Source organism: Oncorhynchus kisutch, unplaced genomic scaffold, assembly GCF_002021735.2.
Source record: "Oncorhynchus kisutch isolate 150728-3 unplaced genomic scaffold, Okis_V2 Okis06b-Okis10b_hom, whole genome shotgun sequence".
Taxonomy (NCBI): domain Eukaryota; kingdom Metazoa; phylum Chordata; class Actinopteri; order Salmoniformes; family Salmonidae; genus Oncorhynchus; species Oncorhynchus kisutch.
In genome coordinates, this window is record NW_022261983.1 from 4,390,646 (window position 1) to 4,410,571 (window position 19,926).

The window sequence follows — 19,926 nt, forward strand, 5'->3', positions numbered from 1 at the left end:
TATAAACCAGTGGACTCGGGGAGAGCTCGAACAGTATAAACCAGTGGACTCAGGGAGAGCTCGAACAGTATAAACCAGTGGACTCGGGGAGAGCTTTAACAGTGTAAGAGTACAATTCATAGTAAGCTAGCGGTGGATAGAAATGGTGACTCCAAGAAAGAGAAATTGGGTGCTTTGCTATGGATGAAAAGAGATGGAACCAGTGTCATCTGTACCAGTGGCGTATGCCACACACACACAACATCCTGTTGAGTTTAAATCAGGATATTTTCTCCATTCAAAGAGGCAGACAAGTTATTTTAGTATTAGAATTTATTGCTTTTTGCAGTACAAGATATGTTATTTTAGTATAATAATGTATTACAATTTGTTGCAGTTTGCAGTACAATATGATATGGAATCAACCATAGTTGCTAATAACAGTTTTCCAGTATGGAAAAATAGAGATCCATAGATTAAAAGGCTATACAGTGGAAACTATGAAAACACATTTTAGGATTTAATAGAAGACACTAATTCATGACAATCACAGAAAATGTAATTTTTTTTCTATCTAAATTGCTACTGAATGTTTATTCACAAAAGTGTATATTTTAATTATACCAGTATATGACCTGACTTCACATTAAGTGAAGAGAAATGATTCATTAAAACAGGAATGTAGACAAATGACAGTAAACCCCTAACCGTAATATTTGTTCATCCACAAAATAAATCCTGAATTAATAGACAGCATTAAAATAATGTTTACAATGCAGTTATCAGTATCCATCTCCAGGTGCATGGAAGTAGTAGGCCTGATGAACAGAGCAAGAAGTAAACTTCCACATTAAAAAAATAAAGACTCAATATGTGACTCAGAGTATTACAGTAATGTATGATTCTTCCTCCCATATCACAACTCATGGTTACATGACCAGCCCCAAGGCAGTTAAACACTTTAAAACACAGTGTAATCATGTTCAGGTAACTTCATAACAGATAAGTCCCACAGTCTGGCTTCTAGTACAGTGACTTTCTGTGCTTAAGCCTTTGGATTCTTCCTGGAACCCATCAATACACCACATGTCCTGGCCACAACCCACCGACCCACCACCATTTTGGGTCAACACTGCTCCAATTTAGCGGCTCAGTATCACAGCAGGCGCTGGCGACAGCTTGGCTTTGGAGGCGTTCTTGCGCGTGACTGTAGTGCAGCGTGTCAGGATCTCCTGCGCCCTGGGCCTGGGGGGCACCTTGGGGGTGGTTGGGGCCATCTTGAACAGGTTTGGGTCAGATCTTCCGTGGACCATCCTCCCCTCCAACACGCCGCTGTCGGGGTTGAGGCGGTCGGTCACCATGGGCGGCGGTGTGCGGGCGCGCCGGAGACGCTCGTCCATGTCGGCGCGGCTCAGGTTGAGTGACGAGCTGCAGGATGACGAACTGAGGTCGTCGCTGAAGTCACTGCCCTCGCTTCCCATGCTGCCCTCGCTTCCCATGCTGCCCTCGCTTCCCATGCTTCCGGCGAGGCTGCGCTTGCGTCTATCCACCTCCCCGTCCACCTCCACCATGATAGTAGGCATTGGAGTGCCCTTGCTAGGGTATGTCGGGGCGGGGGTGGTGACCATCACAGGTGAAGGGCTAGGCTGAGGCACAGTTAGAACATTAAAAGAATGAGACTTGAGCTTGTCGGTAGGCTTGAGCTGATTTGGCGTGGAAGGTTGGGAGCCGGGTAGCTGCAGGATGTTGCCTTGGGAATGGCTGCGCTCGTGGGAGTGTCCGGCCAGCGTGTGGTCAGAGCTGGAGCTGTGGACCAGGTTGAGAGCCGCCAGGCGGACACGGGGGTTGTTGTAGGGCTGCAGGTACATGGCAGGTACGAAGCCGCTCTTGCCGTTGTATCTGTCAAGAGGAGAAAGAAGAAATTGGAAACTGACACGAGTTTGGATTTCATATCAGAAATCACAATGTTGTCAAAGCCTTGGTACAATATGTTACCCTAGGTAATGATAGACGACAAGTCTGTGGCCTTTGTACACATTTGTCTGTCTAGCTTTCACTTAAATTGACAAGTCAATGGCCGTGTCCGAAATCTAGCTTGGCTACTACTTACTTAAACTGCATACTGTGTACTAATCTTACTACATACTATTTTGAACGTACTGTTTAGTAAGTAAAAAGGTATGCAGTAAGAAACAAAATGAGAATTTGAGATTATAACCCACTGGGCAAAAACTGATTGAATCAGTGTTGTTTCCACGTAATTCCATGTGATGACGTTCAATCAACATGGAAAACTGATTGGATTTGAAAAAAGTCAATATAAGGGAATTTTGTATTTTTTTCACCCAACGTTTAACAATTTTTTGGTGAATTCACATTAGATGACAAATCAACCAAATGTAAATCAAAACTAGATGTTGAACTGACGTCTGGACGGTTATATCTGCATTTTTGTCAAAATGAGGTTATTGACATATCCTTGTTCTTTTCATATCCTTGTTCTGTTCAATGACACGGCCACTGTCAAGAAAATCTTTGGATTTGATTCAGTGAAAAGATAACAGCTAAGTAATTCAGTTACGTCAACTTCCAAGGGGAAGCTACCAACTGTTTTCTAATGATAGGGGCAGAACACGCTGAGAGGTTGTCTCAAAAGAGCATTGAGCAGACAATGGCTCAGCTATCTCTGGTATTGGGTTCTTCAGAATCAACTAATGATAACTTGTAATGTAGTGAGATAATTACAGCGTTGTTGTTTCCGCATGATATCTGATGGACAGGCGATGATACTCTGCATGTCTGTCTGCACCATGACTTTCAATTCCCTTTCAATTTCTGTTCTCTCAATGCATTTTCTGTCATCTGACCATAGAATTAGTACGAGTTCTAATCATTTTGATTCCATGGTTCCGACAGTCTGGAAGTCATGCTTCTCTTTTACAGCTATAGCTACTGTATTCTTCCTGTTTAGTCAGACAGGTGTTGTTCAGTAACATACCTGATCAGCCACCAGCCATTGTCAGACTTCTGCAGGACTTCCACCACTGAGCCAATGTCCATAGACACCTCGTCTCTATTTGTGGCTTTGTAGCTTCTGACAGCACTGTACAGCACACCTATTTGTGGGCGATTCAGAATGTTATGATAGGTGCAACATCAATATATGGCAATATACTGTCAGTGGTGGTCCACACCTTGCAGTACATGCACAGTATTTGCAGTGTATATGTCTTGACGCTGGTGCATCAGCTATATATGTGAATGTTTTATATATTTGTTGATGTGAACATTTTTGCAGATGATTCCCTGATGATCCCCTCCCAGGCTATAGAAAACATAAATACATATGTGTCAGGGATAAGAGATGATGGTCTCTTACTTTCTCCATAGGACTCGTCACTATCGTCATCCTCATTCCCCTCTACCTTCTCCAGGTATGGAGCAGGGAACCAGGCCATACGCTTGTCCTCATTCTCCACCAGCCACCAGCCTGGGAGCAGAGGGAGAGGGGTTAGACTGGTGATGGACATTTATGATCAGCTCTCTCAAACCCATTACATGTCACAGAATCAATACATTCGTGCAGAGATTAAAAGTGATGCGATTTTACATGTTCATTACAAAGGAAAATACATGTTCATTATACTTTATGGAAGGCAAATCACAGCAGACGTTCTCTCACCTGCTTTGTCTTTGATGAGCACGTCCAAGTTTTCGTCCAAGGCCACTTTGAATGGACGGTTCTTGGTGTCTTTGGTCTCATAGGGTGCCATGCACCGGTATGCCTCTGTTACGAACGGCTGCGTAACGTTTCCAATGTTGACACTCTTGTCATGTCCAGCGGAGTCCTCTGAAGGCATGATCATGATACTGAGGAAGGAAGTCACATTGTAAATGTATGACTATTTATTGTACTGAATTAAATCACCAAAACATAACGGGACACTGGATTTGAAGTCGATCCACTTGTGCGTAATAACGTGCGTAATGCTCAGGACACAGTGGTATTCCCTAAGCAATGTGCATAATGCTCACTATAATCTACCTATTCTTGGCAAACTCTGGCTGTAGATCTTGGTCCTTGGGGTGGAAGTACCGGATGAGTTCAGGACATTGTGAGACGCGCGGGTCACAACTGAGGAGCTCGCTGCAGTATTTCTCCAAAAACTTGAGCTGGACCACCGACTTGCTTGGACCATTATTCTTTGTGTTTATCTTCATCCTCCAGTCTGATGAAGGAATATACGACGATTACTAATTAATGACTTATTAGTTATATAAAGGATAGAAATGACGGACATCAACCGGCAACATGATATTAAAAGTAAAACATAGGCCTACCTCGAAATCTAGGAATAATTCTGTCCGATTTTTTAAGTGGGTTCGCAGGTGGGAATTTCTTCTTCATTTGTTCCTGTTTTGGATAAAAAGTTTGGCATAAGTAAGAAAAGCATGGCTCCATATTATATTTTGCATTTATGTAGCCTACATTAGATCAGACAATTTGAATTGTAGTTGATGATGTAACTTACATTAAGTGTCTTGAAGTCCTTGAAGGTTCTGTAAACAATGATGTCATTCTGATCTGACCAAAGTACCGATGTCATGTACATCTGGACATTTGAAAAAAAGTTATAAATATCAATCAAATCTTTGGTATAAATCATTGCTGTCAAATTCCAAAATAAATGTTTTAGTTAATTGCACTCAACAATTTTCGGGAACTGATGAATTAACAGGCATAAAAAATAGTTGAACATCTCATGCAGAAATCTGGATAAATATCCCATAACAGCAGCAGTAGTATTACATGCATCAAGTATCCATACTTTGCTTTTCTCCTTGTGCATTACTCCAATCAGTCGGATATTAACCGGATACCGTTGCTCCTCCATGTTAGTCATTAAAACGCCTAGATGCGTAAAGTCCTATGGAGATGTGTATTCCTAACTAACTGACTGGAGCTCAAATGGGCAACAGATTAATATATCTCTCCGAGTAAGAAGGTGTGGCAGTAGAGGCACGTAAGCAAACAAATAGGAGGACAATATTTGCGTCACGTGAGCAGCTCCCGCTGTAGTGGCGCAAGTGTGGGAACTACACTGTTGCAACCAGTGTATCATCATTTCAGTGGCGAACCATCATTCAGGGCAGGCGGGGAAGACCCTGTTTCGAGCCCCATCTGTTGAGCTAAAAAAATATATATATATATATATATATTCACATGTTTTTGTTGTTGCTTGTTTTGCATGTTATTTTGACATTAATACGTGTCACATAACAGTTTTCAAACAATATATAATAATAATTTAGTTAATAAAGCTGCATACAAACATGGTCTCTTTTTTGCTTTCTTGAGTAAGGTGTTTCAGCCTAGTTCAGTGCTTTCTGTGCTGGTGGGGCAGCCAGTGGAAAATATGGAGTTGGTAATGTTCTCTAGTTGCGCCGTGATTAGCTCAGTGTTCTGTCACTCATGGGGACACTACGTCACCGCAAACTCTACAGGGAGAGCTCGAAAATTCAAGCACCTTGGGTGCTGCCATAGAGTTACATTAGAAGTGCCCGTTCAAGAAGGTTCAAGGTCATTGGCCACAGATAAAATGACATCAAATCACGTTATATCTACAGTAGGTTTGATTGGACTGATCATGTCAACATCATACCTTAGCTAGCAAGCTAGAAGTCCTCATCATGAATAAACTTGACAATCTACTGGCAAATCCTTTTCAATCCTTGTCATAGGAAGAGAAATTATAGATAAAACGTATTGTGCTCATAAACATTACACAACATGTTGGAAATCGCAAATTCAACAATGAGTGGTTTGGAAGGAATCAGTGGCGGCTAACTGCAAGCGTTGCAAAGCAATTTCTAGCCTGCTATTCAGTAGAGTGGGTGTGTGGTCTAAGTCTTGGTTTAAGGGTCCCCTTTCCAAGCTTAAAAGGATAAACATTCATGCTGTCAATCCAGCATGACTTCTGCCGCAGTCAAAACACCTGGAAACTCGGAACAGGCAAATCTCAGACTTCAGTGAGTTCAAGACAACTGGGAACTAAAACAAAAAGGGCTCTTACTGGAAAAATACGTTTTGAACGGTCATCCAACTCGGAATTCCAAGTCGGGAACTCGGGTCTCTTTCTAGACCTGAAGATCACTGACGTCATGATTCGACCTTGTTTTTGATGATTCCCAGTTGTCTTGAAAGCACCATAAATCCAGAGAATACCAGACTTTGATGACAAAGTTTGATGACAACACAAGTACCGCCATGCTACCTTCCTGTTCAAGTGAGCACAGCACAACAAGGTGTAAGAGCTTTCATTGTCTGCTTATATGCCCCCTTTATTTATCCTACGGATCTGACTTGGTGTACAGGGAGAATACTGTAAGAACAGTCCATGTTCTGAATTCTGATGCTGTACATTTCAAAAGTGCTGAACAAATAGCTATATTGACTATGTCCATCTTAGCTCTCTCATTAATGTCTTAATCGAAATTACGGATGGCCTCTTATCCGCTCGTCATCCCCTTATGCCATAGTTTGTACATCTCAATTGTCAGTAGAAACCACATTTGTTTAAGTAAGTCAGCCATATCAGCAGTTTTTTTAAAGGCAGTAAATGTTTCGCTACCAGACAAGGCTCCGCTGATAGCCAGGTAATTTGTCTGATTTTCTGTAACAATGGTATGGGTATAATAATACATTTGATTTTGTAAAGTGGTTTCTTGCATCAAACAACAATAACAACAGTCACCTTGCCTGAAGGACAAATGGATAAACAGGTTAATGTCAAGCCCTGCATGTTTTTTTCAAAAGTCTCAGAATCTAGGCCAACATTGAACACCACACATTGGCTGCTACTGTAGGCTGAATGATAGAACAGCTATTTCCATGTTAAAATGTTATGGGATGCATTTTCTCCATTATTTTTGATGGTAGTCCAATCTGGAAGGCCTACATTATGATCAAATAGCCACAGTAGCCTACTTGGCCATTGTTCAAACTGATCTTAAAGCGGGTACAGCCTCAGTGTTCATAGGAACACTGGAAGTTGCATTTTCACAGTGTTGAAGTTTGCACTCAGCAGACCTGAATTTTGACATTTTTTTAGGGAACATTGGTTGCAACACATATATGCCTACCTGCAGCCTGCAGGCACACTCAGCATCTCTCTGGAGATATTGCATTTATTGCTTTTACTGAGCTTTGGTGACATGTCATTTTATTACTTGTGATAAAGTAGTAGTCATTTTACTACAGTAGACAGGCCCACCTCTTCTCTATTCAGTGAAACAGCTACAACAGCCATATAAAATAAGCACAGAAGAAAAACAGTTCTGCCTTTAACTGCCTGTTTTTGGAACCTCATTTCTTCCCTGCCTATGCTGGGTCAACCTTTGGACTCATATCCCAGGGATTACATTGATTCATGTTGTGCCCATTCCTTATTAACCTGGTGTGAAATGGAAATGCTTTTTTGCATATCCTACAGAGAATGGGGTCACAGCCAGGGATCAGCTATTATTGACGGCAACACTGAGGCAATTAGGGTTACGTGCTTTGCTCAAGGACAGATTGATATATTTTTCACCTATTTGGCTCAGCAAATCAAACTAGCAATCTTTCGGTTACTGGCCCTATGCTCTAATGCCTCGATCACACGACACCATCTTTGCAATTTGGTACACCAGAAGTACATTAATTTCCCCTGGAACGCTGCAGTGCGTTCCGTGTGGTGAAAACCTTGGATTTATCGAACGATTACATCAAACTGTATGTGAAGACGGCCTGACAGAAATGGCAGCAGAAGGTGAAGGTTGAACTTTTGTTGAACACATATCCAGATGATGCTGTGTCAGTGGAGGCTGCTGAGGGGAGGACGGATCATAACACTCCATTCCAGCCGTTATTATAAGTTGTCCTCCACTCAGCAGCCTCCACTGTGCTGGATAGAGTTTGGTGCAATGACACTGTAGGTGGGTTCGAGGCGTAACCACTAGGCTACCTGCCGCCAGTAGAGGAGGAGGCCAGGAATGGCCTGTATTCATAAAGCAGAGACCATATAAAGAGAATTAATAAAATGATGGCATAATTGCGAATGTACCTATAGGACAGGTTTCTCAAACTCGGTCCTCGGTACTACAAGGGGTGCACGTTTTGGTTTTTGCCCTAGCGCTACACAGCTGATTCAAATAATCAACTAATCATCAAGCTTTGGTAATTTGAATCAGCTGTGTGATGTTAGGGCAAAAACCAACATTTCCACCCCTTGGGGTTGTGAGGACGGAGTTTGGGAAACGCTGCCATTGAAGCAAAGCAGGAAGTAAAAGCAGAAAGTGTACCCATCAATATGTAATGTGATTTGTTGATTAACCTCAACTGACATTAGAAAAAATACATTATATTCCACGAGTCACATCAGTTAACATAATTTGAATGAACATTCTACATTACCATGGAAATGATTGCACTGGCACCATTGCGTGTGCACCCATGACTTTACCAGTCAAAGTGCCAGGGTTAGAGGTTGCAACCCTCTATGTTCATTCTATTTCTATGGCAGAGGTAGCTGAACTTAGTTGTTGCACAGACTAAAGGTTGCCCTATTGCCTGGGGAAAGTGACCTGAGCAGTTAGGCAAGTTGAGCCTGTTCTAAAGGTTTTTCACTGAAAACAAAACTGTAAGGAATTCCAGTAGGTGTAGCCTAAAATGGATCATTCTGGTTCATTCCCATTGTTTAAGTGAAAGATGGACAATTTATGGCATTTATGGCACCCGGGCAGGTTGAGACTGCCCCCTGGGCAAAAACTGCTTGAACATTGTTTCCACATTTCAACAACAAAAATGAACTGTGATAATGTTGAATCAGCGTGTAAAACTGATTGGATTTGCAGAGTCAACTTTTAACCTGAATCCAATGTCATGGTGAAATGTTGATTTCATGTTATTGGTCTCCTAGCTAAAGCCTATAGAGCCTAATCAACCATGTCTCTCAACAACCAGTACATCATTGTTTAACGTCCATTAAGGTAGCCCCCTGTTCCTCTCTGATTCAGAGAGGTTGGGTTAATCAGAGCGGTTGGGTTAAATGCATTAGTTATAAAAAATCTTTGATTCAGTTGTGCAACTGATTAGATATCCCCTTTCCCATTAACTCTGAACTTGGTTTCTTTCTTCATTCAGGCTCCTCACTAGTTACCACAGCGTCATAATTATGGCTAAACTTATTTCTACAATTGCTCTTCTTAAAATCTGATTAAAACCTGACCCTAACCACACTGCTAACCTTAAATTAAGACAAAGAAGCAATTTTAAGTTATCATGATTTTTTAAGATAGCCAATTTTGCACTTTGACTGTGGTTACTAGTGACAACCCTCTCCTGATTGCTTGCCATGTGAGAGAGAGACACATTTTCATGGAAAACAAGATTGTGTTAATAAAAGCAGTTTAGTTGTCCTCAAAAACTAGCTAGAAGGATCCATTCTATAACTAGCTAACAAAACTATTAGTGTTAGCTGTAGTAGCCTAGCTAGCTAATGTTAAACATTTAAACTCACTGAATAAATATATTTGGTGCAGGATAAAGATTAAGACGATCTGCTGAGGCCAAGTAATGTTGGCATTGTCATGCTTGTCGTAAGGAGACAAAGGTCCAACATGGTATGCGTACATCGTTCTTTATTAAACAAATGATACACTGAACAAACTAAAAACAAAACCATGACACTAATATGAATAGTGCAGACAGGCAACAAAATACAGAATAAGAACCCACAAAACCTATGGAAATGGCTACCTAAATATGGTCCCCAATCAGAGAAAACGATAAACAGCTGCCTCCGATTGGGATCCAATTCAGGCCACCATAAACATACATACACCTAGACTTACAAAACCCCTAGGTATACAATAACCCTAGACAAGACAGAACTAACATACCCACCCTAGTCACACCCTGACCTAACCCAAATAATAAAGAAAACAGATCAGGGCGTGACAGGCATATTATTTTATTTCCACTGCTGGTGATTGTTCACAAATGTTTGTGGTGCAAATGTCAGTCTCAAAGTCCCAGTTCAGTCAAACTATATGTTTTATGTGTTTTATATATACAGCATATATATTTCCACACTATGAGTTAGGAGTAATACTGAGAACATTATGATAATGCCTTTTGAGTGTAAGAGGTGTTTGAAAGGCCTGAAATTTCAGCTTATTCTTCTTGATCTGGTTGGCGGATTGCATCGAACTGTTAGGTGCATACACTGACACCTACTGTACTGGTATGTGAGGCCATTCACGGCATACCTACAATACATACTTTGAAACAATCCTAATTTAAATTCCAACATAACTTCTACCCACATCTCAACATTCTAAACTCTAATATAAACTCGACCCACATCTCAATGTACTTAAACCAGCCTACCAGTGACTTGGATTACAGGCACGTGCCACCGCAACCATCTATTTCAGCCTTTTTTGGTGGGATGGAGATTTGGCCTGCCAGGTGGTAACTTAACTAATAGACCAATTAGAAAGAGTTCCAGAATTCTCTGCCAATAACAGCTATACTGAACAAAACTATAAACACAACGTATGTAAAGTGTTGGTCCCATGTTTCATGACCTGAAATAAAAGATGCCAGAAATGTTCCATATGCACAAAAAGCTTATTTCTCTAAAATTGTGCACAAATTAGTTTATATCTCTGTTAGTGAGCATTTATCCCTTGCAAATATAACACACCTAACAGGTGTGGCATATCAAGAGGCTGATTTAACAGAATGCACATTACACAAGTGCACCTTGTGCCGGGGGACAATAAAAGGCCACTCTAAAATGTGTGGTTTTGTCACACAACACAATGTCACAGATGTCTCAAGTTGAGGGAGCATGCAATTGGCATGCTGACTGCAGGAATTTCCACAAGAGCTATTGCCAAATTGAATGTTCTGAAACAAAGCTGAACATTTTTCAACTTCTTTCATGGCCTGCATGTTCACCAGACATGTCACCACCCTTTGAGATGCTCTGGATCTGTGGCTGCTTTGCGTGATGTATTGTTGTCTCTACCTTCTTGCCCTTTGTGCTGTTGCCTGTGCCCAGTAATGTTTGTACCATGTTTTGTGCTGCTACCATGTTGTGTTGCTACCATGTTGTTGTCATGTTGTGTTGCTTCCTTGCTATGTTGTCTTCAAATCAAATCAAATCAAATTTTATTTGTCACATACACATGGTTAGCAGATGTTAATGCGAGTGTAGCGAAATGCTTGTGCTTCTAGTTCCGACAATGCAGTAATAACCAACAAGTAATCTAACTAACAATTCCAAAACTACTGTCTTATACACAGTGTAAGGGGATAAAGAATATGTACATAAGGATATATGAATGAATGATGGTACAGAGCAGCATAGGCAAGATACAGTAGATGGTATCGAGTACAGTATATACATATGAGATGAGTATGTAAACAAAGTGGCATAGTTAAAGTGGCTAGTGATACATGTATTACATAAGGATGCAGTCGATGATATAGAGTACAGTATATACGTATGCATATGAGATGAATAATGTAGGGTAAGTAACATTATATAAGGTAGCATTGTTTAAAGTGGCTAGTGATATATTTACATCATTTCCCATCAATTCCCATTATTAAAGTGGCTGGAGTTGAGTCAGTGTCAGTGTCAGTGTGTTGGCAGCAGCCACTCAATGTTAGTGGTGGCTGTTTAACAGTCTGATGGCCTTGAGATAGAAGCTGTTTTTCAGTCTCTCGGTCCCAGCTTTGATGCACCTGTACTGACCTCGCCTTCTGGATGATAGCGGGGTGAACAGGCAGTGGCTCGGGTGGTTGATGTCCTTGATGATCTTTATGGCCTTCCTGTAACATCGGGTGGTGTAGGTGTCCTGGAGGGCAGGTAGTTTGCCCCCGGTGATGCGTTGTGCAGACCTCACTACCCTCTGGAGAGCCTTACGGTTGAGGGCGGAGCAGTTGCCGTACCAGGCGGTGATACAGCCCGCCAGGATGCTCTCGATTGTGCATCTGTAGAAGTTTGTGAGTGCTTTTGGTGACAAGCCGAATTTCTTCAGCCTCCTGAGGTTGAAGAGGCGCTGCTGCGCCTTCTTCACAATGCTGTCTGTGTGAGTGGACCAATTCAGCTTGTCTGTGATGTGTATGCCGAGGAACTTTAAACTTGCTACCCTCTCCACTACTGTTCCATCGATGTGGATAGGGGGGTGTTCCCTCTGCTGTTTCCTGAAGTCCACAATCATCTCCTTAGTTTTGTTGACGTTGAGTGTGAGGTTATTTTCCTGACACCACACTCCGAGGGCCCTCACCTCCTCCCTGTAGGCCGTCTCGTCGTTGTTGGTAAACAAGCCTACCACTGTTGTGTCGTCCGCAAACTTGATGATTGAGTTGGAGGCGTGCGTGGCCACGCAGTCGTGGGTGAACAGGGAGTACAGGAGAGGGCTCAGAACGCACCCTTGTGGGGCCCCAGTGTTGAGGATCAGCGGGGAGGAGATGTTGTTGCCTACCCTCACCACCTGGGGGCGGCCCGTCAGGAAGTCCAGTACCCAGTTGCACAGGGCGGGGTCGAGACCCAGGGTCTCGAGCTTGAGGACGAGCTTGGAGGGTACTATGGTGTTGAATGCCGAGCTGTAGTCGATGAACAGCATTCTCACATAGGTATTCCTCTTGTCCAGATGGGTTAGGGCAGTGTGCAGTGTGGTTGAGATTGCATCGTCTGTGGACCTGTTTGGGCGGTAAGCAAATTGGAGTGGGTCTAGGGTGTCAGGTAGGGTGGAGGTGATATGGTCCTTGACTAGTCTCTCAAAGCACTTCATTATGACCCTGCCACATGCCTCTTGTGTCTGAGCCGTTGAATTGAGATTCTTAGCTTGTTTGATAGCCTTGCGGAGGGAATAGCTGCACTGTTTGTATTCGGTCATGTTACCAGACACCTTGCCCTGATTAAAAGCAGTGGTTCGTGCTTTCAGTTTTACGCGAATGCTGCCATCAATCCACGGTTTCTGGTTAGGAAATGTTTTAATCGTTGCTGTGGGAACGACATCTTCAACGCATGTTCTAATGAACTCGCACACCGAATCAGCGTATTCGTCAATATTGTTATCTGACGCAATACGAAACATATCCCAGTCCACGTGATGGAAGCAGTCTTGGAGTGTGGAGTCAGCTTGGTCGGACCAGCGTTGGACAGACCTCAGCGTGGGAGCCTCTTGTTTTAGTTTCTGTCTGTAGGCAGGGATCAACAAAATGGAGTCGTGGTCAGCTTTTCCGAAAGGGGGGCGGGGCAGGGCCTTATATGCGTCGCGGAAGTTAGAGTAACAATGATCCAAGGTCTTTCCACCCCTGGTTGCGCAATCGATATGCGGGTAAAATTTAGGGAGTCTTGTTTTCAGATTAGCCTTGTTAAAATCCCCAGCTACAATGAATGCAGCCTCCGGATAAATGGTTTCCAGTTTGCAAAGAGTTAAATAAAGTTCGTTCAGAGCCATCGACGTGTCTGCTTCGGGGGGGATATATACGGCTGTGATTATAATCGAAGAGAATTCGGTGAGCCATGTTTCTGTGAAGCAAAGAACGTTACAGTCTCTGATGTCCCTCTGGAATGCTACCCTTGCTCGGATTTCATCAACCTTGTTGTCAAGAGACTGGACATTGGCAAGAAGAATGCTAGGGAGTGGTGCACGGTGTGCCCGTCTCTGGATTCTGACCAGAAGACCTCCTCGTTTCCCTCTTTTTCGGAGTCGTTTTTTTGGGTCGCTGCATGGGATCCACTCCGTTGTCCTGTTTGTAAGGCAGAACACAGGATCCGCGTTGCGAAAAACATATTCTTGGTCGTACTGATGGTGAGTTGACGCTGATCTTATATTCAGTAGTTCTTCTCGACTGTATGTAATGAAACCTAAGATGACCTGGGGTACTAATGTAAGAAATAACACGTAAAAAAACAAAAAACTGCATAGTTTCCTAGGAACGCGAAGCGAACGCGAAGCGAGGCGGCCATCTCTGTCGGCGCCGGAAGTACTTAGGTCTCTCTTTATGTAGGGCTGTGTTGTCTCTCGTCTTGATGTGTGTTTTGTCCTATATTTATATTTTATATATATTTTTATTTTTAATCCCAGCCCCATCCCGTAGGAGGCCATTTGCCTTTTGGATGGCCATCACTGTAAATAAGAGTTATTGTTCTTAACTTACTTGCCTAGTTAAATAAAGGTTAAATAAAAAATGTAACATGAGATCAGGAAAAACTCAAGCCCTCAGAAAATAAAATATACATTTTGCCACACCACTTCTGAACCTGTGGTGTCACCTCTGCATAGTACAAGTGGGGGGTGGGCCTTTCCTCTTTTGAGACAGAGTCCACCGGCATATATAAAACCCTCTTAGGGTCGACCATGCGGGGAACGTGGGTGCCTCCCGTCGAGGCGGGAAGGGAAGGGAGGGGCGCACCGGGGAGAGAAAGCCAAGGCCCCTCCTCTACACTCCCACCGAGCCATCCTGGTCTGCACTTAGGGGGACGAAGGCGGCCTGTGACTGCCCCGGTTGCGGAAACCCAGGGGTTCCGATTGATGGCAAAGCGTTCGAGGTATCGATAATCAATCTGTCCTGCAATTCGCATGAGTTCTCGCAGCTAGCTGCGTTCTTCATCGACGCACGATCCGAGTGATCCACTGTTAAGAGTTTTACTCTTTTGTTTTTTTGTTTTACGCAGAGGCTAGTGGCTAGGCGGAGTTGGGGAGGTTACCCTCCTTTCCCCCAGTTCACAGTTCACAGAGCAAAAAGGTTTGAGGTTGAACGAAAAGCATTTTGGTGCTCCGCCGACGGGAGGGGAGACATTATACCTGCACCAGGGCGCAGAGTGGTTGGATAGGTTCCCGGAGCCGTGCGAGGGTCCTGGGCGAGACACAAGCAGCTTAATGTTGGAGACCGAGGTGGGAAGGCCCGATTCACCGGCAACCCCCAAGCCCACAGGTGCGCCATGCTGCCGTGCCTAACGGGGAAAGGGGGGGGGGCTTTCCTTTTTTGTTCTCTATTGTTAATGTATTGTTCCTCAAGCAAGGGGGAGGCCGATGACATGCGGATTCCCATCAGACCAACTCCTTGAATGCATCTCACTTGAAGTTTCCAGTTGTCTAAAAAACACTTTTGCTCAACCATACTTTACTGTATTTATACTTGGGATATCACATTTCAACAGGAAAAGTTCAACAGTTTCTTGAGGATGGTAGGTTTCAAGGAAGTAGCTTCACACTGGAAACGTATTTTCAGACCATTAAATTCGAGGTAACGAGAATGATTCATCCTCTTCCACCATGTCTTCTTCCCCGTAGAGAACTGTCAGGCATTCAAGGAAGTATCATCAAACTGGTAATTCCTTATTTTCAGACCATAACATTCATAGCAGACTGAACAATAAAACAACATGAGAGAAGAACATTTCTGCAGACTGAACAATAAAACAACATGAGAGAAGAACATTTCTGCAGACTGAATAATAAAACAACATGAGAGAAGGATATTTCTGCAGACTAAACAATAAAACAACATGAGAGAAGGACATTTCTGCAGACTGAACAATAAAACAACATGAGAGAAGAACATTTCTGCAGACTGAACAATAAAACAACATGAGAGAAGAACATTTCTGCAGACTGAATAATAAAACAACATGAGAGAAGGACATTTCTGCAGACTGAACAATAAAACAACATGAGAGAAGAACATTTCTGCAGACTGAACAATAAAACAACATGAGAGAAGAACATTTCTGCAGACTGAACAATAAAACAACATGAGAGAAGAACATTTCTGCAGACTGAACAATAAAACAACATGAGAGAAGAACATTTCTGCAGACTGAATAATAAAACAACATGAGAGAAGGACATTTCTGCAGACTGAACAATAAAACAACATGAGAGAAGAACATTTCTGCAGACTGAACAATAAAACAACATGAGAGAAGAACATTTCTGCAGACTGAACAATAAAACAACATGAGAGAAGAACATTTCTGCAGACTGAATAATAAAACAACATGAGAGAAGGACATTTCTGCAGACTGAATAATAAAACAACATGAAAGAAGAACATTTCTGCAGACTGAACAATAAAACAACATGAGAGAAGAACATTTCTGCAGACTGAATAATAAAACAACATGAAAGAAGGACATTTCTGCAGACTGAACAATAAAACAACATGAGAGAAGAACATTTCTGCAGACTGAACAATAAAACAACATGAGAGAAGAACATTTCTGCAGACTAAACAATAAAACAACATGAGAGAAGGACATTTCTGCAGACTGAACAATAAAACAACATGAGAGAAGAACATTTCTGCAGACTGAACAATAAAACAACATGAGAGAAGAACATTTCTGCAGACTGAATAATAAAACAACATGAGAGAAGGACATTTCTGCAGACTGAATAATAAAACAACATGAAAGAAGGACATTTCTGCAGACTAAACAATAAAACAGTCTCGCCCTGACCTTAGTTATCTTTGTTTTCTTTATTATTTTGGTTAGGTCAGGGTGTGATGAGGGTGGTTTGTTTAGTTTTTGTATTGTCTAGGGTTTTGTATGTCTAGGGGTTTTTGTATGTCTAGGTGTTTATATGTCTATGGTTGCCTAGATTGGTTCGTAGTCAGAGGCAACTGTTTATCGTTGTCTCTGATTGGGGACCATATTTAGGTAGCAATATTCATTGGGTATTTTGTGGGTTCTTGGTCTATGTTTAGTTGTCTGTCTGCACTACGCATATTAGTGTCACGGTTCGTTTTGATAGTTTGTTCAGTGTTCTTGCTTTAATAAAATAAGTATGTTCGCTGCACCTTGGTCTCCTCCATACAACGAACGTGACAACATGAAAGAAGGACATTTCTGCAGACTGAACAATACGGCAATATTATTTTGGTTGAAATTGTTGCGTTTATTTTTTTTCAGTGTACATTGAAACCTGTCTTAATTTTTTTCAAGTTCACTGCTTAACATTGTGTGTGTATAGTGGATTCATATTTATAGTAATTGTAACCATTCTTTGCATAATGCTGGAGGGTGGGCCTTTCCTCTTTTGTTCTCTATTGTTCCTCAAGCAAGGGGGAAGCCGATGACATCCAGATTCTCAACAGACCAACTCCTTGAATGCATCTCACTTGAAGTTTCCAGTTGTCTAAAAAACTGTTTTGGTCAACCATACTTTACTGTATTTATACTTGGGATATCATTTTTCAACAGGAAAAGTTCAACAGTTTCTTGAGGACGGTAGACGTTCAAGGAAGTAGCTTCATACTGGAAACTTATTTTCAGACCATTAAATTTAAGGTAACAAGAATGATTCATCTTCTACCACACCCCATGCCTTCTTCCCCATGGAGATCTGGCAGGCATTCAAGGAAGCAGGAAATTCCTTTTTTTTTCAGACCGTATAATTTGAGTCATGGAATGTGATTCATCCTCCACGCCCCCCCCCTTCCTTCCCCTATGCCATCAAATAAAATGTTATTAGTCACATGTGCCGAATACAACAGGTGTAGACCTTACAGTGAAATGCTTACTTACGAGCCCCTAACTGACAGTGCAGTTTAAAAAAATACAAGAATAAGAGATAAAAGTAACAAGTAATTAAAGAGGAGCAGTAAAAAATAACAATATATTCAGGGGGAGCCGGTACAGAGTCAATGTGCGGGGGCACCGGTTAGTTGAGCTAGTATGTGCATGCAGGTAGAGTTAATTAAAGTGACTATGCATAGATGACAATAGAGAGTGGCAGTGGTGTGGAGGGGGGGGGGTGAATAGTGGGTAGCCATTTGACTAGATGTTCAGAAGTCTTATGGCTTGGGGGTAGAAGCTGTTTAGAAGTCTCTTTGACCTAGACTTGGCGCTCCGATACAGCTTGCCGTGTGGTAGAGGACAGTCTATGACTAGGGTGGCTGGAGTCTTTGACAATTTTCATGGCCTTCCTCTGACACCGCCTGGTATAGAGGTCCTGGATGGCAGGAAGCGTGGCCACAGTGATGTACTGGGCCGTTCGCACCACCATCTGTAGTGCATTGCGGTCAGAGGCCGAGGAGTTGCCATATCAGGCAGTGATGCAACCAGTCATGCTCTCGATGGTGCAGCTGTAGAACCTTTTGCAGATCTGAGGACCCATGCCAAATCTTTTTAGTCTCCTGAGGGAGAATAGGTTTTGTCATGACTGTCTTGCTTGGACCATGTTAGTTTGTTGGTGATGTGGACACCAAGGAACTTGAAGCTCTCAACCTGCTCCACTGCAGCCCCGTCGATGAGAATGGGGGCGTGCTCGGTCCTCTTTTTCCAGTAGTCCACAATAATCTCCTTCATCTTGATCACGTTGAGGGAGAGGTTGTTGTCCTGGAACTACACGGCCAGGTCTCTGACCTTCTCCCTATAGGCTGTCTCGTTGTTGTTGGTGATCAGGCCTACCACTGTTGTGTCATCTGCAAATTTAATGATGTTGTTGGAGTCATGCAGTCATCCCATCCTTCCTTCTTTGTGATAGTATTTTTATCATCCTGACCAACGAGGAAGACATCTCTTCTTTTGGCTCTGGTTCTAAGGTCACAACAACCTCACTTCCACAATGTGTGACTAAGTTTTCTAGTAGAGCAGTCAGAGATATTGTTTTATTTGAATTTTATGATGACAAAATGGAATTCCATGATGACCAGAGAGGAAAGGTGTGTATTTCTCGTATAATGCAGTATGTCCAGTACAATAGGGATATTCTGAGGTGAGATCAGGCTGTTAGGACAGCTCAATTTTTTTCAAAAACATTCATGTAGAATATTTTTGATGTCATGGAATTTCAAGTGCCTCAGTCAGTCACATTGTATGGCCTCAAGTAAACAATTCTGTCAGTAATAAAGTTGCTTTTTGGGCTTGATTTTTCCTCCATTTTGTCCTCCAGTGATTTTGGAACTTTTCCTGTTGAAAAGCGATACCCTAAGTATAAATACAGTAATGTACACATGCAAAATAGTGTTTTATAGACACATCTGCAAACTTCAAGTAGGATAGCACTCAAGCAGTTGGTTTGTTGGGAAGTCGTGATTTCATCGGCCTCCCCCTTGCTTGAGGAACAATAGAGGAATCATAGAGAACAAAAGAGGAAAGCCCCCCCCCCCCACTTGTGACTTACTGTACCTGAACCACCTATTGAGATGTGCCCTTTGTTGAGTTAAACCGGTCGTTAAATGAGATGAAAAGGAGACTGAAGTGCCACTTGAATTGCACTTTTTTCTAGCAGACACTTATCACATGTTATTGGTCACATACACATGGTTAGCAGATGTTAATGCGAGTGTAGTGAAATGCTTGTGCTTCTAGTTCCGACCATGCAGTAATATCTAACAAGTAATCTAACAATTTCACAATAACTACCTTTGTTGGGAAAATTATGATTAAATGACTGAACAAATCATTTTAAATGGAACTGTAACTAAGTAAAACTTATACTCTGTTTTATTATATCTGATTAACAATATGAGTTCATAAGAAGGGATTGTGTGACACGGACAAGGAGTAATTAAAGTTAATGAACACCATTCCAACTAGGAAGAAATGAATGGGTTGGGGACTGTGTAAACAAATAAGGTCGTTAACCTAACGTTGAACCTACAGAAGCTTAGCTCTGGGGTTTTTAGATAAGGCAGTGAGTGCATTCCTAGGTTTTCTGTTAATTAAAACTGTCAGCTGGTGGTGATCGATAATGTTGAGGGGTTAAAAGTTACCTGGGAGTGTGTTAGTAAGTTAGAATGAACTTACTTCTGTTACCTATTATTGAAAGACTGGTCTGCGTCTATTTTATGCAAACAAGAATCTTAGAAATTCTCATAAAATAGATGAAGGGTTTTCAATTGATGAAAGCACATTGGCATAATTAAAT

At 42.1% G+C, this 19,926-nt stretch overlaps 1 protein-coding gene across 1 annotated transcript; it reads right to left on the minus strand.

The window, feature by feature from the left end:
* Positions 1–294: 294 nt before the first annotated feature.
* Positions 295–4,947, minus strand: LOC109878909 (NADPH oxidase organizer 1). Its single transcript, XM_031814096.1, has 8 exons — positions 4,809–4,947; positions 4,512–4,592; positions 4,321–4,393; positions 4,025–4,208; positions 3,662–3,849; positions 3,359–3,469; positions 2,978–3,095; positions 295–1,878 (listed from the first exon to the last, which is right to left on the minus strand). Exons 1-8 carry the CDS (start codon positions 4,881–4,883, stop codon positions 1,122–1,124), a joined length of 1,587 nt encoding a protein of 528 aa, XP_031669956.1. The 5' UTR covers positions 4,884–4,947; the 3' UTR covers positions 295–1,121.
* Positions 4,948–19,926: the final 14,979 nt, after the last annotated feature.